General features: G+C 42.9%; 1 protein-coding gene across 8 annotated transcripts in view; it reads right to left on the bottom strand.

Moving 5' to 3' along the window:
- The window catches only part of DLGAP1 (discs, large (Drosophila) homolog-associated protein 1), a 703,239-nt gene that overhangs the window by 176,073 nt on the left and 501,617 nt on the right, over window positions 1–25,549 (bottom strand). For 4 of the 8 annotated variants that reach the window (XM_011996317.1, XM_011996319.1, XM_011996320.1 and 1 more), the window contains one exon: window positions 11,738–11,767. The exons of the other annotated variants lie outside the window; for them this stretch is intronic. In XM_011996317.1, coding sequence (XP_011851707.1) covers window positions 11,738–11,767 — 30 coding nt within the window. The remainder of the gene's footprint in view (window positions 1–11,737; window positions 11,768–25,549) is intronic. 8 annotated transcript variants of the gene reach the window in all.

Raw genomic sequence — 25,549 nt, 5'->3', positions numbered from 1 at the left:
GCCGGGCGAGGTGGCGGCGCCTGTAGTCCCAGCTACTCGGGAGGCTGAGGCAGGAGAATGACGTGAACCCGGGAGGCGGAGCTTGCAGTGAGCCGAGATCCCGCCACTGCACTCCGGCCTGGGAGACAAAGCCAGACTCCTCTCAAAAAAACAACAAAAAGAAAACAAAATGCTGAAGGATATGACATGACAGTTCATTGAAAAGAAAATACAAATATAGGTTCAACATTGCTCCTAATAAGAGTATTACAAATGGAAAACCCAAAAGTTTGATAAAAGAGTGTATTGATGAAACTGTGGAGAAAGAGGCGCTTTCAACAGTGCTGCTGGCACTCCTAGCGGTGTCTATTGGGAAAGTCTGTGGAGGGTCATTTGGCAGACTTTTGCCAATGAAAAAGCATGCATGCTTTCTGATAGATATAATTAGTGCTCACCCATATTGTACTCTCTTCTCCTACCAGAAACACACACAAAAACTGTACTTCTTGACCTTCGTGAAGTTTGGCAGGGCCATGTGACTAGTTCTAGCCAATAAAATATAAGTAGAAATAATGTTTGTCACTTTTGGTCCAAGGCTGTCTCTCTCCTGTGGCAATGACTGTGAAGGTTGTGGGTTCCAGATGGTGCAGGCACAGGACCCAAGCCTGGGTCTCTGAGACACTGTGTGGAGCAGGAATCTCCCGCACAGCGAACATCACAGGACAGGTACCAAGGGTTGGAATATTTTTGGTATATTTAGTGACAGATTTGAGAGTTGTTTTTTATTGTAGCAAAACGTAACCTCATGAATACAACCTTTGACCTCGTGACTCCACTTCAGGGATTTGTCCTGAAGACATATTAGGACAAAATTATATGCTTACAATATTATTTATTTAATTTAATTAAATAATTTATTTTTTGAGACGGAGTTTTGCTCGTCACCCAGGCTGGAGTGTAATGGTGCGATCTTGGCTCACTGTAACTTCCGCCTCCCAGGTTCAAGTGATTCTCCTGCCTCAGCCTCCTGAGTAGCTGGGATTACAGGCACCCACCACCATTCCCAGCTGATTTTTCTGTACCTTTAGTAGAGATGGGGTTTCACCATGTCGGTCAGGCTGGTCTTGAACTCCTGACCTCAGATGATCCACCCGCCTTGGCCTCCCAAAGTGCTGGGATTACAGGCGTGAGCCACTGTGGCCAGCCTATTATTTATTTATTAAAGAACTGTATGAGAAAGCAAAATATTGGGACGAATTAAATGTGTGGCAAAGAAGAAACTGATTAAGTAAATTGTAGTATACCCATATAGGAGAATACTATGTAGCTACAAAACATAACTAGAAAGTTCTCTATAGAAATATGGAAATATTACTAAGACATTGTTAAGCAAAAAAAGCAAGCTGTACAATAGTGTACATCTATGTATTATCTTTTGGGTAAAAAAAAGGGAAAAATACATACTCATAATGTTTACATATGCAAAAAGCATATATCTATGAGGCTGAGGCAGGAGAATGGCGTGAACCCGGGAGGTGGTGCTTGCAGTGAGCCGAGATCGCGCCACTGCACTCCAGCCTGGGCGACAGAGCGAGACTCCGTCTCAAAAAAAAAAAAAAAAAAAAAAAAAAAAAAAAAAAGAAAAAAGAAAATAGGTCATGGTAGGTTACCTGTTAAGCGGAATGGGAACTGGGTATTGAGTCAATGCATTTTTCCCTCGTATTTTAATTGTTTTTTGTTTTTCTTTCTTGAGACAGCGTCTCACTCTATAGCCCAGGCTGGAGTGCAGTGGAGGAATCACAGCTCACTGCAGCCTCGACTTCCCAGGTGGGAGGATCACCTCAGCCTCCCGAGTAGCTGGGACTACAGGTGCATGCCACCACACCTGGCTAATTTTTGTATTTCCTGTAGAGACAGGGTTTCCCCATGTGGTCCAGGCTGCCATATTTCAATTGTTGAGCTACGTGAATATATATACACAATACAGAAAATGAAAATAAATAAATAAATAACATCCTTTTCTGGCTATGTATTGCCTATAGGAACTCTGAAAATGTATTTCCAACCGGCATTCCCAACTTCATGCCTGGCTGTTTTCCCTTCTGGGCATGGAGTTGCAGCCACAGCTGCCTCCTGGTGCGCTGGGCGTTTTTCATCCTTCTGTCCGTGTGCAGGATTAGGCCTCCCTCAGTGAGCCCTCCCCTTCCTGTTTGCCTCTGCATAGCTTGAAAGTCCTAGACATCTGCACTGGGGCATCCTTCTGATCCACCCAGGCAGAGTTCCTAGGCTGACTTTTATGTTCACAGAATTCCTTTTATATATTCCTGCCATTGCATTCATTAAATTAAGTTATAATGGCCTATTCACACATACGCTGCTGTCTCTAGATAGGAGAACCATGTCTGGCTCATCTTTCCATCCTTCTGTCCCCATGGCCTGGGATAGGGCATGAGATAGTAGTATGGGCATTTAATAACTTTATTCATGAATTTTGTCATAAATAGATTAGTAAGCACGAAGTAATAAAGTATAATATGTCATGTTTGGAAACAGTCTTTCTGTGCTTCCTGCCACAGACCTCAGCAGCCTGAATCCTTTACGTCATTATGCCTTACAAATATTCTATATGAGTTATGATACTGAAAAAGACTGGTATGCCCTAAATCATTTGATGGTGGTATTTTTCAAATGTCCTATTTTTAATTTGATGAGTATTTGCTCGACTAATGCTACTCCAAAACAATATTTTTAAAAAAGGAGGCCAGGTGTGGTGGCTCATGCCTGTAATCCCAGCAGTTTAGGAGGTTAAGGCTGGAAGACAGCTTGAACCCAGGAGTTTGAGACCAGCCCGGGCAATATAATGAGACCTCATCTCTATAAAAAATAAAAAGTTAGCCGAGCGTGATGGCACACACCTGTGATCCCAGCTTCTCGGGAGACTGAGGTGGAGGATCACTTAAGACCAGGAGGTCAAGGCTACAGTGAGCTGAGATTGCACCACTACTCTCCAGCCTGGGTGAGATCCTGTCTCCAAAAAAAGAAAAGGATAAGAAAAGAAAACAAATAAAACCCTCCATGCTTAAACCAAAACCATAACCAGATAAAGAAAAGGAAAGAGTTGTGTAGAGAATTCTAATCATTTTTCTTGAGTGATTTTGATTGTATCAAGTTCATAAGTTAGATTTTCATTAGATTACATGTAATAAAATAATATTCAATTTAGTAAAAAACAAATTCATGTTATTTAGACACATGATCACTGCTGTTTAAAAAATATTGTAATGGCCGGGTGCGGTGGCTCACGCCTGTAATCCCAGCACTTTGGGAGGCCGAGACGGGTGGATCACGAGGTCAGGAGATCGAGACCATCCTGGCTAACACAGTGAAAGCCCATCTCTACTAAAAAATAAAAAATTAGCCGGGCGTGGTGGCGGCGCCTGTAGTCCCAGCTACTCGGGAGGCTGAGGCAGGAGAATGGCGTGAACCTGGGAGACGGAGCTTGCAGTGAGCCGAGATCACGCCACTGCACTCCAGCCTGGGCAACAGAGCGAGACACGAGACTCTATCTCCAAAAAAAACACAAAATTGTAACATCTCCAGGCATGGCGGCTCACGCCTGTAATCCCAGCACTTTGGGAGGCTGAGGCAGGTGGATTACCTGAGGTCAGGAGTTCGAGACCAGCCTGACCAAAACGGTAAAACCCTGTTTCTACTAAATACAAAAAATTAGTTGGGCATGGTGACTCATGGCTGTAATCCCAGCTACTAGGGAGGCTGAGTCAGGAGAATCGCTTGAACCTGGGAGGCGGAGGTTGGAGTTAGCCAAGATTGTGCCATTGCACTCCAGCCTGGGCAACAAGAGGGAAACTCCATCTCAAAAAAAAGAAAAAAAAAAAAAAATATATATATATATATATGTCTATATATAATGACATCAAGTAAAAGTAGCAGAATATGAATTTTTTATAATTTAATTTTTAAGCCCACAATAAAAACAAAAACAATAACAAAACAATATAAATAAGTATCTAAAACATATTGAATGCCTACATGCTAAACAGTTTACTAGGTACTTCAACATTATCTGATTTTATTTAAGCTCCTTTTTTTTTTTTTTAAACTGAGTCTTGCTCTGTCACCCAGGCTGAAGTGCAATGACACGATCTTGGCTCACTGCAACTTCCACCTCCAGGGTTCAAGTGATTCTCCTGCCTCAGCCTCCCGAGTAGTTGGGACTACAGGTGTGCGCCACCACGCCTGGCTAATTTTTGTATTTTTAGTAGAGATGGAGTTTCACCATGTTGACCAGGCTGGTCTCAAACTCCTGACTCAGGTGATCACCCTCCTTGGCCTCCCAAAGTGCTGGGATTATAGGTGTGAGCCACCACGCCCGGCCTATTTAAGCTTCTTAATCATCTGGAGTGCTAAGTGGCTTTACCCCATTTTACAGATGAGGAAAGTTGGGGTACAGACAGAGTAACTTGCTCCAGATTACAACCCAGCCAGGAAGTTATGGCTATGAAGTTTGAACCTAGGACTTTCCTATATACTGTTCTATACTTTCTTCCAATATGTGTTCCAAACACAATTTTAGGAGTTCATATTTGAGGAGGGCATGTATAAAATCAATGATGGGATATAGAAGGCTAAAAAGGAAATTAAATTTGCTTCATATCTCTTAACAGGTGCATGTTTAAGAAACATTGTACTCAACAGAGGTGCACCAGGCTGCCTTCTGCCTTCACTTAAGCACCCATGTTGGTTAAAGCTAGGAAATACCTGAAAATCTGTATTTTCAAAACATTTCGCATCCTTAAAGCTTCTGGGCTGGCATCTAATTTTGCATTTTGTTGAAACATTGCTAGAAAAATCCCTTGGCCTTCTCAGTGAAACCAAACAAAACCCACAATGTATGCTCTTTCAACTTAAAGCATCAATGGATTCAACAAAACCGTTGTATATACAGCTGTGGCCATATTTACGTATGTAAGCATCTTAGTTGAATACCAGATTCAAACAAAATCAATACAAAATGGATTTTACAGTTAATTTTAATGGGTGTGATGTATTGTTTAAGAGGGTGTGATTTCCAGGTTCATAACATTAAGTGATTTCAGCAGTTTTCTAAATTATAGTGTGCTCCAAAATGAATAGTAAGGTCAGATTATAATTTTAGACTGAAAACATCAAGGCCATTTTCTAAATTTGGGCTTGAAATACTAGAAGTGGCTTTGATATTACTATTGAATTGGCTTCAAAGACTGCTAATTAGACCATTGTCTTTAAGAACTGCCTTCTTATGCAATTTAATAGAGCTGCTTGTTCTTTAAGAGTAAGAGTTTTGTTTACATTGAAAACTTTCACTAGACTGCCAAAATAACAAAAACAAATACACAGACATTGAAACTTATACTCTTGAAAAACAAAAAGAAAAGAGGGAAAATAAATCAGTGACAAGTGGCAGATTATCGTTGGCAGCTTGCCTTTGACTTATAAATGCCTATTTCCTGCCCCCGGGAGAAGGGTGAAAGGCAGGTTATGGTGCTTGGGATGCACACTGTCCTCTGGATTATGCTAATTTGTTGTTAAGTGCTTAAGGCTGCTCATTCAGCACAGATTTGATTAGTTTTTGGCTATTGAGTTCAAAGATTTATGAGAAGTTTCTCTCTGAATAGCTGTGGTTGTATTCACTTTGGTTCTCCTTATTCAAAAACGTTCATATCCTTGATGAGTGGTGACAAATGGCTTGCTCAGGAACACTGTGCAAGTATAAACTCCTTTGTAATAAAACACAATTAATATTGATGAAATCGGTCTTCAATTAGCACTTGTTTGTTGTATCAGCCTGAAAACCTTTCCTCTCCTCCCCACCTTCTGGGACTCAAAGAACAGACTGGGGGACAATCTCGTCTGAATCGAACACTCCAAACTGGGGCTGTGACTGGCCCCTGGCAGATGCCACAGGTCCCAGAAAGGTGATCAGAGAGCCCTACCCAACAGGAGGAGTTGCTTCCCTCTAAGTACTCTCAAAGGGGAGAAGCAAGGATTTATGCTGGCTCTGTTTGTGGCTTTGCCCAAAATGAAACTCTCAGCAGTGTGCTACACCACGGTGGTAGTGGAAGTGAACATTAGACATTGGAAAGAGGAAAGAGGGAAGGAGAGCGCCTACTGCCTTCCGTACACTGTGTTAAGGCTTTCTCTCTAGCATCTAGTTTAGTCTCTGCAACTGCCCCAGGAGAAGTCTTTATTTTATTGGCGAGGACACTGAAGCAAATAGCGGTTCCTTGTCAGACCCTTCCAGGCACTGGTTGACTTTCTGTTGCCTAAGGTCCCCCTTAAACTTTCTTCTACACTGCGCAGAAATAGAAAAGGGCAGTTGGAACAGAGGAGGAGGGAGAGGGACACAAAGAGGGGAAAAGAGAAACTTAAAAAAAAAAAAAAAAAAGTAAAAAGATAAATGTGAAAGAGCTCTGAGATGAGGCCAATTGTTGGTCACGTGAGGTCAACTTTATCTGAGGTGAGGGTAATCCCAAGGCTACAAATGGCTAATCCTTGGAAAATTCTTTCCACACATCTTCCAGTTTCTGAGTCTCTTGGCTCCATCTCTGCCATTTCAGGAAGGTCTTAGTCTTAGGAAGCTATTTGGGAAACTCTCAATGCTCCCAGAGATATTACTGTTTTTTTTTCTGGAAACAGGATCTTGCTCTGTTACCCAGGCTGGAGTGCAGTTGCACAAACCGCAACCTCCACCTCCTGGATTCAAGCGATTCTCCTGCCTCATCCTCCTGAGTAGCTGGGATTACAGGCACCTGCCATCATGCTTGGCTAATTTTTTGTATTTTTAGTAGAGACGGGGTTTCACATATTGGCCATGCTGATCTTGAACTCCTGACCTCAAGTGATCCTCCTGCCTCAGCCTCCCAAAGTGCTGGGATTACAGGTGTTAGTCACCGTGCCTGGTTGAAACATTTCTATTTCATAGGAATATTTTGGCTGGATGCAGAGGCTAAGGCAGCAGGATCGCCTGAGGCCAGGAGTTCGACACTACCCTGGGCAACATAGAGAGACCCTGTCTCTAAAAAAAAAATTTTGAAAAGAAAAAAAAATATATAACTTTTAGCCAGAAGTATAATGACAAATGTCTGCAAGATATATCTGAGAACAGAACATTTGTTTGTTTAGTGTGGTGCTCCAGCCTCCACGTCACTCTTATAAACAGGATGTCTGGGTTTCTTTGCAGAAACAAGTTTCTTGAGTTTTGTTCTCAGTTTCTATAATATTCCATTTAGTATTCCTGACACACTGCCGCCTACCACGCTGGTGGAAGGAAGGAACTCCTTCTGAGACACAGCTTTACCCTATCTCTGTCAGTTATCTGACTAATGTTTTGATTTCCAGTAGTAAAAATATTGAAACTGGCCGGGCACGGTGACTCACTCCTGTAATCCCAGAACTTTGAGAGGCTGAGGTGGGTGGATCTTGAGGTCAGGAGTTCAAGACCATCCTGGCCAAGATGGTGAAACCCCATCTCTACTAAAATACAAAAATTAGCTGGGTGTGGTGGCGCACGCCTGGAATCTCAGCTACTCAGGGGACTGAGGCAGGATAATTGCTTGTACCAGGGAGTCGGAGGTTGCAGTGAGCTGAGATCACGCCACTGCACTCCAGCCTGGTGACTGAACCAGACTCCATCTCAAAAAAAAAAAAAATTAGGCAGGCATGATAGAGTGTGCCTGTAGTCCCAGCTACTCAGGGGGTTGAGGCATGAGAATTGCTTGAACCTGGGAGGCGGAGGTTGCTATGAGCCGAGATTGCAACACTGCACTCCAGCCTGGGCAACAGAGCAAGACTCTGTATGAAAAAAAAAGGAAGAAAGAAAGACACAATGACAAGGACAGAGTTCACCTACAGAGGGAATGACATCAATACATTAGGAATATTTTTAATACATTAAATCCATTTGGGGTGTTTTTGGACACATTGTTTGTCATACTATGAACAACAGAATTTTTCCTTAAAAATATTTTATTTTAGAGACAGGGTCTCGCTCTGCTGATGAGGCTGGAGTGCAGTGGTGCAATCATAGCTCACTGCAGCCTCAAACTCCTGAGCTCAACTGATCCTGCCACTTCAGACTCCCAAGTAGCTAGGACTACAGGTATATGCCAGCACACCCAGCTAACTATTACAAAATATTTTTTGTAGAGATGAGGGGGACTCTTGCGCTGTGGACCAGAGCGTGGGAATACCTGGCCTCAAGCTATTTTCCTGCCTCAACCTCCCAGAGTGCTGGGATTAGAGGTGGGAACCATCGCGGCCAGCCCTCATTTATTTGATTTCTTCAGAGAGGCTCATCTGTTCCTCTATTTAGAGACATGGAACTTTTCCACAGAACACAACCTTCGTTGTTTTCATACGGGCTTCCAAAAGAATGTGATGTCCCTTTGGCATTTCGGATTCTCACCTACAAGGTATAAGCAAATCGCTTGGAGACAAGTCTCAACAGAGAACACGCGCCGGTTATCAGTGGCGAGGACTTGCATCCGCCCACCACGGCTGGCTCGTCTTGCCCCTCCAGGCCTGTGACTGCCGGAACACTCCCACTCCCCGTGTGCGAATACACCACTTCAACTGGACCGAGAGTTTCCGGCTCGGGTGGCCCCTCCTTCCCTGGAAAGAAATAGCTGCCTATAGAATATCAGAGCCATTCGGACTCAGGGGTGACTCAGCTCTTCCACGACCTGTGTTCCCACTTCTCCTTGATAAGGCCAATGTTTTGGTCCTACTTGTGAAAATACGTAGCCCTACATCTATCTCCCTGCTCCAGTATCAAGAGAAAAGACCCTATTCAGAGAAATATTTAGAAGATTCTTGTGGAATTCTTGTTGTGAGTGGTTTTTCCTTCGCTGCCATTGGTGCGACTGTCTCCCCCTTCCCTCAAATTGCTGTCTGGATGTTTCTCTCTTACCCAAATTTTCTTGGAGTCGGGGATTATCAGTCTAAAATCGGAGGTGAGAATTCATCAGTGTCATCGATAAAACTTTGCAATTATTTCTTTCAAACTGAACTTTTTCCCTGTTCACATATTTTTCCTCATCGCAACATAATCAAAGCATTGATGAGTGTTTCTGTTTAAATTCAAAGGACATTCCACCTTTAACCTTAGCATTCACGAGATACAAAATGGATTTTTCTTTCTGATGATTTAAAAAGCTGCTATGAAGCTGCACAGTGCAGAAGAGGGCACCCCTGCTCCAGAAAAGAAGAAACAGAACTGCCTGCCATAGACACTTGGTAGGGAGTGGCAAATGCAATCTTGGTTTGTTTTTCTCTTAGGACTTTGGCAATTATTTTTCCTTGAAAAGAATAAGAGAATCTACCTAAAATATTAATACTATTTTCAGAGCTCTAGGATAATACAGAGCGGAGTCTTTAAAAAAAAAAAAAAAAGGAAAGAGGTTTCATTTCTGACAGTGGATTTCTTCCACTGATGTGCGTACTCTTTGATATGAAAAGCTGTACGAAACTGCCTTGAATTCATTCCACAGATTGGAAAGTTGCAAGTACGGTAATTAGCTAAGCAGTGGCAAGGCCGACCATCTGAGGTTTGATTTCTCATCAAGAGATAGTGTCCGACACACATGCCACTGAGCATGCTTGTAGGAGTTCTACGTTTCAGATGCACTGAGAATGCATGCATGGAACACACATCCCCCACCCCAACAACCGCACTCCCAAATTGCCCCTGCACACATATATTCTAACACGGTTACAACACAGCATGCTCCCGAGCCTCAGACAACAAGCTGCCCAAAAGATGCTCAAGCAACAGCGGCAGTGGGCCTGACTTCCGGTATCCGCAGCCACTCCAGAGAACTTCCTGTGAGCCCCAGGGACTCAGAGGAGGCCGAGTGATGAGGAAGGTGGCCAGAGGCTGCCAGACAAGCCCCAAGCAGTCATTCTGCTTCCTGCCTTCATTTTCCCTCAAACTCTCATCTTTCTGGAGAGAACAGAACACTGTTCTGGGGGTGCAGACAAGCCATGACACCCACTAGTAACCTCTAGCAAAACAACAGTTTAAAAATTACTTAGTGCTCTCTTGACTTTCTGACTGTTAAAATGAAAATTGTATTTTGTCGCTATATCCTTTTGTTGTAAGTGAAACACTGCACTTGAACCAAGCAGCCAATGTAAAACTATGACTTCAAAGCCATTCCTTGATAAAACATCAAAACGGCCCAGAGTGAACAGCTGTTATCTGTAATTCAACAGATAATTAACTGAAACTCAGTGCTGAAATTGCTACTGGGAGTTTCTGCAGCCAAGGTCATTCTCATGGTGCTGCTTGATTTTGTTTCTGTGTCTCTTATTTCTTGTTAGGCAGGGAGGAGCTTGGATTGTCCTTCAGTAAAATTCCATTTTGATGGGTAAAGGGAACTTGAATTTCTGCTTGGCCTACCAGAGGCCTGCAACTTGCACTTTTTCCCTGAGATGAGAAGGTTTTTTCTCTCCACCCTGAAACACCGCTGCCTGCACCTTTTGCCCAGTTTAGAGTAGCAACATACTTTCCGCCACAAATGCCAGAAATACTGCCTTTTCAACTTGGTTTTGTAAAATGTGATGGTACTAAATCCACCAAAGGGATAGGGCACCCTCACTTTGGATTTGCCAGTCCCATGGGTACATAACTGACCTACTCTCCCACCTCCCAACCTTGAAACTCCAGCCCCCTGAATGGCCTCACCACTCCAACCCCCAGTGCAATTTCCCACTTCCCACCTCCATGCATTGCCCATTCACCAAGCCAGCCACATCTCCCTTTAAATTGAAAACTCACCCGAAAACCCACCACCTCTTCCATGCAGCCTCCCCTGATTAAGTGAGGATGAAGAAACCTCCAAAGCATGACCGACAAACTCCCAATAAACGAGAATGCACGCCCCCCCAAAACAAACACAGAAACTCACAAAAGAAGAAAATGACAGTCTCTACTTTTGGTTTGTGAAACTCCTATGAGGCTAAGGAGATCAATTTTACACCAATAACCAATTAATCATTTCAGAAAATGAGGTCATTTTTAATATTCTTGGGGTTACTCAGCAAAACACTTTGCTTTAACGTCTCTTTTGTACTTTCCTTAAATCCTTCCTTTTCTTCTCAGCTTTTTGAATGCATGACTGAAGGGAACTGCCGCTCACCGACATGGACAACAGTAAAGGAACTTGGTCTTCACTATGCCTGGTGGTGGTGGGCCACGCTGCCCAGGAGGAACCCGCAATGAGACTGGCAAATGCCTTAACCATCTCATTTTCTCATCAGGGAGAAGCCTTAATGACTCTTCATGCCCACATACTTCCTGGGAAAACACGTCTGCTCTGTTGGGATAAAGGACGCTCTAGACCAGGCTCTGCTGAAAGATCCAGGGCAAAGGTTCCCGACAAGACCACGTCCAGCCTCAAATAAGGCCACAGAAGAGCACAGGCTCTCTGAGGAGCACCGGCTCCGAGGCAGTCACATCAGGAGACAGAAACAGACATGTTGGTGCTGCCCTCTCAGGTCATTGCAAACGCCACTTGAGGAGGGCTAAGAGCTTTGCAGCATAAAATGACCAGAACAAGGAGAAACACAGATGCAATGGCAATAGCTGGCAATTCGCACATGGCGTCAAACACCACTGCCACAGAAGCTTTTGAGCTACAAGCCGCGCTGTGCAACCTTTAAGCAAAACATTATTGATTTTGCGGTTGTAAAAACATACCTTCAACTGCAGAACTCAGTTTTATGACACCTTGAATAAAAACAAAAAGTGGCAGTTATACAATGGACCCAAATCGCCTTTTCCAGGCTTCTCATAACACACGCATGCTTCAGATCTGGACTTTTCTTTTTCTTTTTTTTGCTGGCATTGCAAGAATGTAACGAAACAAATACCAACTTCAAAAATAAAATAATGTTTAGTCTTAACCAGGTCTCATGGATGTCTTCTTTTCCCCCACTAAAACCATTTGGGGAAATTTTTCACTAAAAATGGGATCAAACATGTTTTTGGATGGGACAAAAGCCAAGTCTGTCTGAGTGACTTATTTCTGTGTATAAATTATACCAGATTATGGATCAATAAAAGTTCACACAATAGGACGCCAGGGACAAGCACTTCCTCTATGGTACTGTATATAGAGATCATTTGATGCATGTTAGGACAGAGTTTCTGTTGAAACATGTAACAGATGGTTAAAAACTATGGTGTGGGCCGGGCGCGGTGGCTCATGCCTGTAATCCCAGCACTTTGGGAGGCGAGGTGGGTGGATCACGAGGTCAGGAGATCGAGACCATCCTGGCTAACATGGTGAAACCCCGTTTCTACTAAGAATACAAAAAAATTAGCCAGTCGTGGTGGCAAGTGCCTGTAGTCCCAGCTACTCGGGAGGCAGGAGAATGGCGTGAACCCTGGAGGTGGAGTTTGCAGTGAGCCGAGATCATGCCACTGTACTCCAGCCTGGGCGACAGAGCGAGACTCCGTCTCAAACAAAACAAAACAAAACAAAAACAGAAAATCCATGGTGTGATCTGGTAACTTTCTTCTCTGGGGTGGTTGGGCCAGAGCCCTTTTCTTGGTCTGATGGGTTTAGCTTTCTGCTCGCGCAAGCGAGAGACTGAACGGGTTATCTGAGCAACTCAAGTTGTTCATGAAGCATGTCAGTACCCCTGACTGATATTTATGCACCTTTTCGGTGAAAAAAAATTTTTTTTTTTTTTTAAGACGGAGCCTCGCTCTTTCGTCCAGGCTGGAGTGCAGTAGTGTGACCTCAGCTCACTGCAAGCTCTGCCTCCTGGGTTCACGCCATTCTCCTGCCTCAGCCTCCCGAGTAGCTGGGGCTACAGGTGTCCACCACCACGCCCTGCTAATTTTTTGTACTTTTAGTAGAGACGGGGTTTCACTGTGTTAGCCAGGATGGTCTTGATCTCATGACCTTGTGATCTACTCACCTCGGCCTCCCAAGGTGCTGGGACTACAGGCGTGAGCCACTGCGTCTGGCTTTTTGGTGAATTTAAAGGTGAAAATACCAAACTAAGATAAACTAAGACCTTTGAAAAGCATTTTTTATAAGTCATAGTTATAAATAAATAATATTATCTAATCTCATGCAATAGTCATGATCATTTAGGCTGAACAACAATGTCTGCAGTTTCATTTGGTTGAAGTCCTGGTTCTCTTTCAAACTGGAGGAGTTTGCAAATAAAATTCTTTTCAATACTGGTAAATCGAGTTGGTATCAGCATGAACACACACTGATTTGAACAGATTATGTTCACGTTGCTCTTCCTTATGACTTTCTGGAAAAGCTGCTTTGAAGCTTGTTTCCTATTGAATTTCATCTTTCCTGCATAACCAGTGGTGTCCAACGCTGGCCCAACGTTCAATAAGAAACTCTCTAGGGGAGGAAGTATGCATATATATGTCCATATGTTTATTATAAATTTTGCTGATACGAAGGATATGTGGCACACAGTCTACAAGTAACAGTGAAATATACAGTATTCTTTACGGCAAATTTCATATAGAGAATTGGTTGCCATGGAATTCTTTTGTTCATCTTGGCCAAACTCTTGTATCTGTAGCCAACAGTTCAACCATGATCAACAATCATTCATTCAGTTGCATCCCAGTTTACCCTTTTCCCTACAAAGTTACTGTTACTATATCTTTTATGTGATATAAATTATTTTTATTAAATTAAAGCCTCTTTCAGCTTCCATACTATGTCAGTACTCGAACCATGGCATATTTGTCAGTGTACGTAAAGTTGGGCAGAGATGTGCAGTGACCACACTAGCACGTAGTATTTCCACCATACGGGTATGGTAGAATGTAACCTCAAGAGCATGGATAGAAACATGACTAGGAAATGATGAGTTTTAAATATTTATAACTTTGTTTTTGATATAATTTATCTAATTGTAAGTTATACATTTTAATTTGTAGTAATGGGCTTCCAAAATGTCTGAAACTGTAACATCTGGCTCTTGCAAGCTGGTATGAACCCGCTTTAGGGCACCACTGCCATAACTGATGCTTCTTTCTGCTCAGGCTCAGGGAAGACTTTGAACTTCAGGATCCTCCCTGAGATCTTCATAAAGGGGGTTATAATTTAATTGAACAAGACAAATGGAAGTAAACTTAGGATTTACTATTATTTTGCCAGTTATTTCAAAACCTGTAAAGCCTTTCATTGCAAAAATAAACTATGCATACATTGTCTTGGAAATAACAGTCATTGACAATCAACTAGTATAATCACAATATCAATGGATTTGACTGGATTTGATGCTCTTTTGGTCAGGCAGCTAAACCAAGACGCAAAGTCAGGTACAAGTAATTGACTCATTAAGCAATCACCTCATCTTTTCAGAGTAGAATTATTATATACATCAGAATAACAAGTTTTTCAGCCATATTCATTTTTGAGCATAATCATGATGTCAGCAAACGTCATTCAAATGAAAAGATAACAATGTGCTCTGATCAGTATGTAGAAACAGGATTCATGCAAGAAAACAAGAAAATTTAAACAAATTCTCAGGGAAGACAGGGGTGGCAGTGAAGGACAGCCCAATAATCATTTATTGACTTGGGAAAACAAGGTAAGCTCAAATACAAACAAAAATTAGATCTCTAATTATAAACCTTATGTTAAGAAAAACATGTGATTCATTAGCTCCAGATAGACTTTTCGCATATTTGTAAACCCCAAGTCAAATTATTCTGTATAGTAGGGTAGGCCTTTATATTGGGAAGTAACTATGTTACAGTGAACATTTAGAACGAGCTATATCTAGTTGGATACCTTATATTAACATGATACACAAAATTGTACAACGAGTGGGAAAGATCATTTATCTCAAAATGTAAATGTTTTTTAAAAATTTGAATACTTAAGAGGGGATTGATGTTGATGTTAAAAGCTACACATAGCACTGCTGACTTCCAGGACACACAACAGACATTATCTGGTGAGAGGCTGACATTGACATTGCCTGGAATTCAGGGTAAGCCGTAACACATATATTTTTATATTTATATATAGACACACACACACACACACAAACACGGATGCTACCCCCCTCCCCTTGGTTTCTTTTTCATAGTCTGCAGAAGTGTTTGAAAAATACAATTGAAAACAACAACAGAAAACAAACAACTGTTTTTCTCTCAGCTCAATATTTTCTTTTTCTTTCTTATTTTTTGAGACGGAGTCTCCCTCTGCCACCCAGGTTGGAGTGCAGTGGTGCAATCTCGGCTCACTGCAACCTCCGCCTCCCAGGTTCAAGCGATTCTCCTGCCTCAGCCTCCCAACTAGCTGGGACTACAAGAATGCCTGACCGCACTCAGCTAATTTTTGTCTTTTTAGCAGAGATAGGGTTTCACCACGTTGGCCAGGATGGTCTTGAACTCTTGACCTCGTGATCTGCCTGCCTCGGCCTCCCAAAGTGCTGGGATTACAGGCGTGAGCCACCACGCCCGGCCTATTTCCCTATTTCTTCTACTTCATCTCCCATGACTGTTCCCCTTATTCCAGACCCATTAGCCACATGGTTTTTCTCTGTGCTTTGCAATGCTCTTTCCTTTCTGCTCTTGGCTAGTGTACTTGCTGCTCAGTCTCTCTTGCCTGCTGCCCTAAACTGCTCAATCTTCCTATAGCCAGCTCTTTTCTTTTGTTCATATTTGACTTCAAATATAACTTCCTCAGAAAGTCTTCCTTGATGACTGTATTTAGAGCAGGCCAGAAATAACTCTCTACCCCATTGCTCTCTTTTATTTATTTATTTATTTAATTTTTATTTTTTAAAAGGATGGCGGGGGATGTCTCACTTTGTTGGCCAGGCTGGCCTTGAACTTCTGCGCTCAAGCAATTCTCCAGCCTCAGCCTCCCAAGTAGCGGGAACTACAAGTACATGCCACCACAACTGGCTTTCTTATATTTTTTAAAAATAGCACTTATCACTGCAGTTATCTCATTGATTTTACATCTGCTTCCTTGTTTACATCTGTCGTCCTCATTAGAATATAATCAGAATGAGAGCAGGAACCTGGTCTGTTTTCTTTGCTACTGGAACTCCTCTGCCTAGAAGTTTGTAGCATAGAGCAAACACACAAAAAATATTTACTGAATGAAAAAGTGATCATTCCCAAGTATCCTCAAGGAGGATCTTATCAATCCCAGCAAATGTACTTCAAATATGTTATTTCCATTATGGATGTTATTGAGCTGAGTACTCAGATTTCATTATATTGACCACTGTCTATTTCTAATTAGAGGCTGTTCTTTATAAGGAGTTAGTCAAAATCTATGTGTAGAGTGAATACATGTAACTTATAGTAAATTTTTAGGTGTTTTAGGGTTCCAGTGTTGGCAAGGTCTCTGAGAAGTAAGTTTATTGGCTACTTGGAGACAAAATTATGCCCTAAATGGACTTCAAGAAATATTAGTTAGTTAACTTTATATTCAAATACCTCAATAATCTGCAGTTCTCTTGTCTCAACTGTCATCACCCTGGGCCAAATTATGACAGCAATGTTCACAGGAAACTGTATGATAAGGCACAATAGAGAAAGAGGAACTAAAAAAGAACTTCAGCCTTTAATATCCTTTTTCTAAGTTATTCCCTTGCTGCAGCTGGAGTGACTTTTTCTAAAGCTCATGTAATAGCCTTCCAAGTCTTATTTTATTCATTTATTTTTTAGATGAAGTTTCACTATATTGCTTAGGCTGGTCTCAAACTGCTGTGCTCAAGTGATCCTCTTGCCTCAGACTTCCAAGTAGCTGGGATTATAGGCATGTACCACAGTGCCCAGTGAAATTCTTAAGATAAAAAGCCTTAACATTACCTGCAAAACCCTCTATCATGTCAGTTATAGGTGAATAAAAATTGCCACAAATTCTTCCATACTCCTCCCACAGAGAGGTGGAGGCTGTGTCTCCTCTCCTTGAATCTGGGTAAACTCTGTGGCTGCTTTTCACCATTAGAATACAGAGGAAATGATGCTGTCTGCCCAGATCTCATGAAACAGGCAGCTTGCCCTCTGGTCTCATGGAGCACTCCCTCTGGGAAGCCTGAGACAGCAGGTTGCAAGTCCTGAGACAGTTCTGATGGAAAGGCCACGTGCAGACACTCTGATAAACGTCAGCTGAGCCTAAGCGTCAAGTTTAGGCAGAAGGAAGAAGCTATAATATCTTTTTTTTTTTTTTTTTTTTTAGACAGAGTTTCACTTTGTTGCCCAGACTGGAGTGCAGTGGCACGGTCTTGGCTCACTGCAACCTCTGCCTCCTGGGTTCAAGCAATTCTCATGCCTCAGCCTCCCACGCCTGGCTGCTTTTTTTGTATTTTAGAAGAGATAGGGTTTCACCATGTTGCCCAGGCTGGTCTTGAACTCCTGAGCTCAGGCAATCCACTCATTTCGGCCTCCCAAAGTGCTAGGATTACAGGCGTGAGCCACTGCACCCGGCCAGCTGTAAGGTCTTGAGGAGACTGTTGGTGAAGCCTGGGAGCACCGAAAATTGTCACTGAGGCCTGGAGAAAAGGTAGTGGCAGAGAATTTGCCAACATTATCACTTGTAGTAATGTGGAAAATAGAAAATATACTCAATGAACCCATGGATTTTAGTAAGAAAATTCCTAGGCAGAATGCTGAAAGTGCCATTTTTATTTTAAAAGTTTTTTTTTCTTTTTTTTGAGACGGAGTCTGGCTCTGTCCCCCTGGTTGGAGTGCAGTGGCGCGATCTCGGCTCACTGCAAGCTCCACCTCCCGGGTTCCCGCCATTCTCCTGCCTCAGCCTCCCAAGCAGCTGGGACTACAGGCGCCCGCCACCGTGCCCAGCTCATTTTTTAAAAAATATTTTTAGTAGAGACGGGGTTTCACCGTGTTAGCCAGGATGGTCTCGATCTCCTGCCTTTGTGATCCGCCCGCCTCGGCCTCCCAAAGTGCTGGGATTACAGGCGTGAGCCACCGTGCCCGGCCAGAAGTTTTTTTAAAAGCTACACTAATAAAAGGTGCAGGTAGAGAAAGACAAGTCAAAAAAGAACTGTCCAGTTTTCAAACAAAATTTGGAGACAATAAAGAGCTAGAGTGTGTTGAGTAAAACAAAACAAAACAAAACAAAAATTGTTTTAACATTCCTAGGGGGTGGCTGTAAAATACTTTTATATGCCTGTACCTCATAGAGTTTCTAAAATAGACAAAAAGGCTTTTAAGAATCCTAAGGGTGGCCGGGCACGGTGGCTCAAGCCTGTAATCCCAGCACTTTGGGAGGCCGAGAGGGGCAGATCACGAGGTCAGGAGATCGAGACCATCCTGGCTAACACGGTGAAACCCCGTCTCTACTAAAAAATACAAAAGCTAGCCGGGCGAGGTGGTGGGCACCTGTAGTCCCAGCTACTCTGGAGGCTGAGGCAGGAGAATGGCGTAAACCCAGGAGGTGGAGCTTGCAGTGAGCTGAGATCGTGCCACTGCACTCCAGCCTGGGCGACAGAGCGAGACTCCGTCTCAAAAAAAAAAAAAAAAAGAAAAAAAGAATCCTAAGGGTATTGTCCCACAGCACCCCAACTCTGAGCCTAGACCAAAGAAGGGACTGTCTTGAAGAGAATTGTGGATGTGTGTTTCATTTAACAGAATGAAACCTAATAAGATTCAAAGGATGCCCACAAAGATTACAAGAGAAGTGTATTGGTACACACATAATCAGCTTGCAGAAAGCAGGCAGAGGTAAAGTGCAAAGAGTCCTTAGAGCCCCCAAACTTTTATGGGTGAAACATAAACTGAGAAGATTATTCAGCTGAAAGTGCTATTTCCTATGGAAAGGGGACAACTCAGAAGGTGCAACAAGAGTCTAGAGGGTGGATCCAAGAGTTGCAGAGAATCATTCCGGAGAGTAGCACTGGGCCCTGTAGCCAAGGAACTGGCAGCATGTGAATTTCAGACTTGCTATGGTAATGCCTGGCGTATAGCTGTTTATCCACTCTGAGTGGGAGTATCCCAAGCACTTATCCCATCCCCGTATTATCAGTATATGTTGGGCATATATGAGGCAGATATCTTGTGTTTTCAGTTCACAGGTCTTCATCTTGAGAGAAATTGTACTAGACAACAGCATCAAATGGGCTCCATCAGCAACTGAACCTTATTTAGATGGTAAGAACCTGAATCTCAAACTTGAGCTTGGGATGAGGTTTTTGAAGTCTTTAGAAGAGGTGAGTATATTCTGCCTTACAGAAGATGTGAATAATTTGTGTCCAGAGGCTGAAGCATGGATGACTAATCATGGCACAAATTACTTGAAACTCTTCCCATTGAGAGGTGGCATCTTCGTTATTCCCTTTGATCTGAGTGGGCTTGTGGACTGCTTTGGCCATCACTAGGAATATGATGGAAATGATGCTCTGCCAGCATCTGGGCTCAGACCTTAAGACCTTAAGATTTCCTATCTCTTGGATAGGAAAGGTCAATCTAAACTGGAAGCCGTGAACTGACATGTAAGGAGTCTTGAAGCCGCAAGGCTGCCAATTACAGGTGCTCTAATCAACAGTTACCATATTGCTATTGATCAGGAGCCCACACTCCCAGCCATGGAAATCAAGGTGCCAGGCATGTGAATAATGCCGTCTTGGACTCTCTAGGCCAGCCTGTGATGGTTAGTTTGTGTGTCAACTCAACTGGGTCATGAGGTGCCCAGAGATTTGAACAAACATTATTCAGAGTGTGTGTGAAGGTGTTTCTGGATGAGATTAACATTTGGATCAGTTCATTAAGTAAAGCAGACTTCCCTCCCTAAGGTGTGTGGTTCTTGTCCAATCAGTTGAAGTCCTGAATAGAACAAAAAGGCCAAGTAAGACACAATTCTCTCTCCCTGCTGAGACATCAGTCTTCTCCTCCCTTTGGACTTCCACTTGAACCGGAACTTATGTAATTGCTCTCCAGGTTCTCAGGTCTTTGGACCCAGATTGGAACTATACCATTGGCTCTCCTGGGTTTCCAGCTTGCTTGCTGACTGCAGATCTTGGGAATTCTCAGCCTACATAATTATGGGTCAGTATACATATATGCACACACACACACATATATGGATATACTATTTCTCTGGAGAACTCTGACTACTACACCAACTTCTAGCTGAATGTGAAACAGAAGAATTGCCCAGCTGAACCCTGCCTACATTCCTGATTCAAAATCATAAGGTATAATACAAGGATTGTTTTTCAGCTGCTCCACATTGGGGTAATAAGCTATGTAGCAACAGATGAGAGACATAGTCAGCTGTGCATACATTTTCTGGCTACACATGTGCCCTGTCCCTTAGCTCTTGGTACTCTAGCCACATCACCCTTTCAGTTCTACTAATATTTAATGCAGAATTAGCACGTGCCATCCCTCACCTTTCTTGATCCTTTGACTCCCAGCTAATGAGGGTTTTCTCAGGGAATTTCTCCCTGAGCCTCTAGATTAGTCACTTTGTTACAGTAGATTCTCCCACAAGAACTGTTTTTTTGTTTCAGTGCAGTTATCTCTGTGATTATTTGATTGATGCTAGTCTCCACCCCTAAATGGTAAACTGCATGAGAACAAAGGGTAAGACTGCTTTTGATCACCAGTGAATTCCCCGAGTTCAGCACCATGTCTGGACATAGTAAGTGCGGAATAAATATTTGTCAAGAAGGTGAATGAAATATTTGAAGCAACTGATAAAGACTCCCTTCTCACCATAGCTTTTAATAACCATGTCAATATTCTTTTCTTTGCACCTTGTGAAAATCTGGGTTCTCAGCCATTGTAACTGGGGAAAGACAGTGTGACTTAATATGAAGCCACTGGTCCTGCTTTGCTATTGTCTGTGAAGGCAGCTAAGCACAACTGAAGTTGCTGGAGTTCCTTTTTGTAACCGCTGGGGAAGAGGAAGCATAAGAGAGCCTCTGGGTGTGTGGGCGCAGGAATGCATAGAGAAAAAAGTAATCAGTGCCTGTTCACATTTATGTCTATAGTTGGAAGTTAGAGAGCTCTTCTAAAAGTCTAAAGAAAATCGTGGATGCTCAAACTGTTTAAAATGTTTCTCAATTTAAGTTTAGAAACAATTTGTTACTAGATCAGGAGCTCTTCCCCCACCCCCACCCCCTTCCTCTAAAAATGGAAGAAGTAATTGCTGCTTCCTGAGTCCTGATAGCTAGGTAAATTCTGTACCTTCCATACCCATTGCTCTCAGTATTATTTTCTTAATACCTTATCTGTATTCCTACTGTTTAAAAATGCATTCCCCTACTTAGCTCTATGGATATGGAAAATACATGCTCCGCTGGAAATAGTCCTTAAAATATCTGCTCTACTTAAAGATGACTTTATCATTTTTGCGGTGTATAAAATAAGCCCAGGTCTCTACAAGTGCCCTTTATGTAATTTCCATTTCATAAATTTAAAAAATATTTTGTTTTATCTCTTTATACTTCTCCTAATAATGACCTCCAAATGGGTCTGTGTACAATATTTCATTAAATGGGTTTACTAGGGTTCCAACTGGAGAAAAGAGGATTTCCATTTCTCCGTAATATTCTGGCTCTTTTAAGAAGAAAACACCTCCACCGTAGCAGGGCTAATATGTAGACAGGCATATTCCATATCATTTATGTAAGTTAACACATTCTGAGGCTCTGCCCATTTCCATTTCTCTGATTTGTCCTCCCTCCCTGAGTGCACAATACTGCATTTGTCCCTTTTGAACATGTAACAGATTAAAGAGCTGGGCAGGAGGCAGATGTAGGGGCACCTTTGATCTCTCATCCTTGGAGGTTAAGGGAGGGCAGACACCTGGCGGTTGCCGAGCTGGAAACAAAACACAGGCCCGGACTGGAATTACCTTAAAGGGAGCCCGACTCCAACCGCAGAGGCAGCTGGAAGCGCTGAATGAGCACCGGGGGAAGAGAGCCCCGCGGTCACGCAGAGGACGCGACAGAGTCCTAACAATGTGATCCAGGCTAGCCCAGAGTTGGTTAGAATAATCTTTCCTACGCAGAAAGACCCAGGAAACTTTCCAGGAAAGACTAGGCAGCCGCATTAAGAAAAAATGAAAAGCAAATCTTTTGCAAATAATATCACAAAACTTCCAGTTGTGCACAAATACTGAAGGACAATTTTGATGACAACACAGGAAGCTTTCAAAGAAAGGATTTTTAAACTTATTTTTTCCTTTGTGAAACTCTTGTTAGTAAGGATTTCACCTTTGCCCCAGGATGCTGCCAATGTTCTTAGTCAAAGCCAGACCCGAGTTTCCTATGATTCTTCGGTGACACTGCATTGCCCCCTGGCGTTTGTGTGCTGTTGTTACGCCACACATATAAAGCCCAAAGAACACCTACCAATCCGAGGAAGGATGCAGCTCATTGTTTATCTACATGGAGAAACCTCTCTGAAAACACAGGATCAGAGAATGCAGCTCTAAATGGCAAATCTAGACCTGGTTTGACAAGACATGGAATGAAACTCTGCAATTAAAACTCCTTCCTTTTCCATCCTTAGAATCTCCTGAGATGTTCAAGTAGCTCTGGAAAGAAACTGATTAGATTCTAATCTGTCAATTTAAACAGTTTTTTTAAACAATTTTAAAATTTGTTTTAGAGAGAGGGTCTTGCTCTGTCATTCAAGCTGCAGTGCAGTGGTGCAATCACAGCTCACTGCAATTTCGAACTCCTGGGCTCAAGGGAATCCTCCTGCCTCAGCCTCTGTAGTAGCTGGGACTACAGGTGCCCACCACTACACCCTGCTAATTTTCTTATTTTTCAATTTTTTTTTTTTTTTTCGAGATGAAGTCTCACTGTGTTGTCCAGGCTGGTACTCCTGACCTCAAGCGATCCTCCTGCTTGGTTTCCCAGAGCTCCGGGATTACAGGCCTGAGCCACTGTGCCCTGTCGCTAATCTGTCAATTTTTTTTTTTTTTTTTGGAGACAGGATCTCAATCTGTTGCCCAGGCTGGAGTGCAGTGGTGCATCTCAGCTCACTGCAACCTCCACCTCTCAGGCTCAAGTGATTCTCTTGCCTCAGCCTTCTGAGTAGCTGGGATTACAGACATGCGACACCACCACCCAGCTGATTTTTGTATTTTTAGTAGTAGAAGCCATCCTGGGCAACATGGTGAAACCCTGTCTCTACTAAAAATACAAAAATTAGCTAGGCGAGGTGGCGGGCGCTACTTGGGAGGCTGAGGTAGGAGATCGCTTGAACCTGGGAGGCAGAGCTTGCAGTGAGCTGAGATCGCGCCACTGCACTCCAACCTGGCAACACAGTGAGACTCTGTCTCAAAATAAATAAATAAAAAAGAAACAGAATGTTCTACATAATATTTGACATGTTAGTATTTGTACAGCATCTTTGAACAAAGGCTGACAAATCCTCCTTACAAGTGATAGATAAGTGTTTGTTGCATGAAAATAAATATTGTACAATTTCAGTCTTTAAGAAAGACAATGCAGACTGGTTTTACGGTTCCAAACTTTCCAGATGTTTTTCTTATTTTGCACTGCATCTTTAAAATCTTGCATATTATTGATACGGGAGTGCTGGGAAGGGAAGAGCGTGATCCCTTTAAATGATAGGGAAGAGGGGAAGGAAAGTGCTGGGTAGAGAAGGGCGTGGTCCCTGGCTAGGGCTCTATCCCCACGGACCTAGGTGAGGACAGGCACTCCCGCCTTCCTGCCCAAATGTTGCATTTTCCAAGACCACCTTGGCCCACCACAACCCCATCCTGCGCCCATAAAAACTCGAGACCCTAGCAAGGAAAAAACACAAGCGACTGGACGTCTTGAGAAACACATCGGCAGAAGAAGACACAAGTGGTTGGTCATGTGTCTGGTCATTCGAGAGCATGTCTGCGGAAGAGCACATCCATAGACTCCGGCACGGCGGCAGGCCATCCACCCGCGACAGGACATCCACCCGCGACAGGACATCGACCGGCGACCTGCGGAATGAGGCGGAGTTTGGCCGGGGCAGTCAGAGGAGAGCCGGGCAGCGAGTGGCCCAACTCTAGGGGGAGGCCTTCTTCCTTCTGGTCTCCTCAAGGGCTGAGAACTACTTCTACTCAATACAACTTTCCACTCATTCTCCAAACCCCCACGTGATCCAATTCTTCCGGTGCACCAAGGCAAGAACCCGGATACAGAAAGCCCTCTGTCCTTGTGATGAGGAAGGGGATCTAATTGAACTAACACAAGCTGCCTATAGACGGTAAACTAAAAGACCACCCTGTAACACACGCCCATTGGGGCTTCAGCTGTCAACGTTCACCCCAGACACTGCCGTGGGGTCGGAGTCCCGCAGCCTGCCTGTCTGTGTGCTCCCCTAGAGGTTTGAGCAGTGAGGCACTGAAGAAGTGAGCCACATAGGGTGTGCGATGGGGACAAGGGAACATTTCACATTTCATTATGATGATAGGAAAAGTGCATATTGTTTAAAAACAAAACAAAACCAAACCCCTAAAAATTGTATTGCTGGAGTAAGACGATCAAAGTGAGATCGCTTTAACTACCGTCTTTTAAAGTGTGTGTGCAAAGCATATTCAGACTTATACAACATGGAACAGTGGATGACTAGAGAGATAAATGGTGCCAATAGCTATGAACAATTGTGCAAAATTATACATCCTGTGGGAGCCTGGAAACAGATATTCCTTTTCAAGAGAAGAGGCTAGAAAATGGAGACCTCTGATGTGATTTCAAAAGATGTGCAATCACCAATGAGCACTCTTTGACTTCCTGGGAATTTCTCTGCATTACAAGCAAACCTGGCAACTGATAACTTCCTGGACAGCTGTTTCTCCCATTTATTCTCCCAATTCTTTTTTGGTAGTTGTCAGCTAAATCTTTACGTGAGTGTAATCTCTACCCTGCAGAAAGAAATTCATCTTAGAAGTTTTCATTTTCATTTGGCAAAGGATTTGCAAAAATGGTGATTGTTCTCTAAGCCTAAAGTGAAAATTCAAGGGTTTGTTTTCTACAAGTGCAATCAAGCATAATATAGTGGTATCTTTATGAGAAATTTCTAAGTAATGGCTAGTTCAGTGTGCCTAAATGTAAATCACAATTCTGATTACACATGCTTGTATTAACCATGTCCTGAAATTAATGTTTGCTAACTGTCATTTAAGCAAAACGTGCTTTCTTTGGTTGGTAAATCATCTAACATTAACTCTCCCATAACTAAGCACACTGAGATCAAGGTCAATCTGCTAGTTTTATTTTAGTTTACCTTATTAAGAACATCAGAAAAGTTGAGCTTGCTTGGCTCTTGATTGAAACTGTTTAATAATCTCCCACTGCTCTTCGCAAAACTGTCAAAATCCTTAATGTGGCTTACAACATTCCGGGCTACCTGAGCCGATGTTACTTCTAGTTTTGTCTTGGATCACTCCCATCGCTTGTGTCTTTTTCCCACCTCCCCTCCCCTCCCCATCCCTGTGTTCCAGTCACTCTAGCCTTCTTTTAGTTACTCAGAATTTTATATTCATTCCTGCCTCTGGCCTTTGCTCTTTGCTAC

The sequence above is a fragment of the Mandrillus leucophaeus genome, unplaced genomic scaffold (assembly GCF_000951045.1).
Source record: "Mandrillus leucophaeus isolate KB7577 unplaced genomic scaffold, Mleu.le_1.0 Scaffold51, whole genome shotgun sequence".
Lineage (NCBI taxonomy): Eukaryota > Metazoa > Chordata > Mammalia > Primates > Cercopithecidae > Mandrillus > Mandrillus leucophaeus.
The sequence above is the reverse complement of the archived record's forward strand: the minus strand, read 5'-3'. Positions and strand labels throughout refer to the sequence as shown.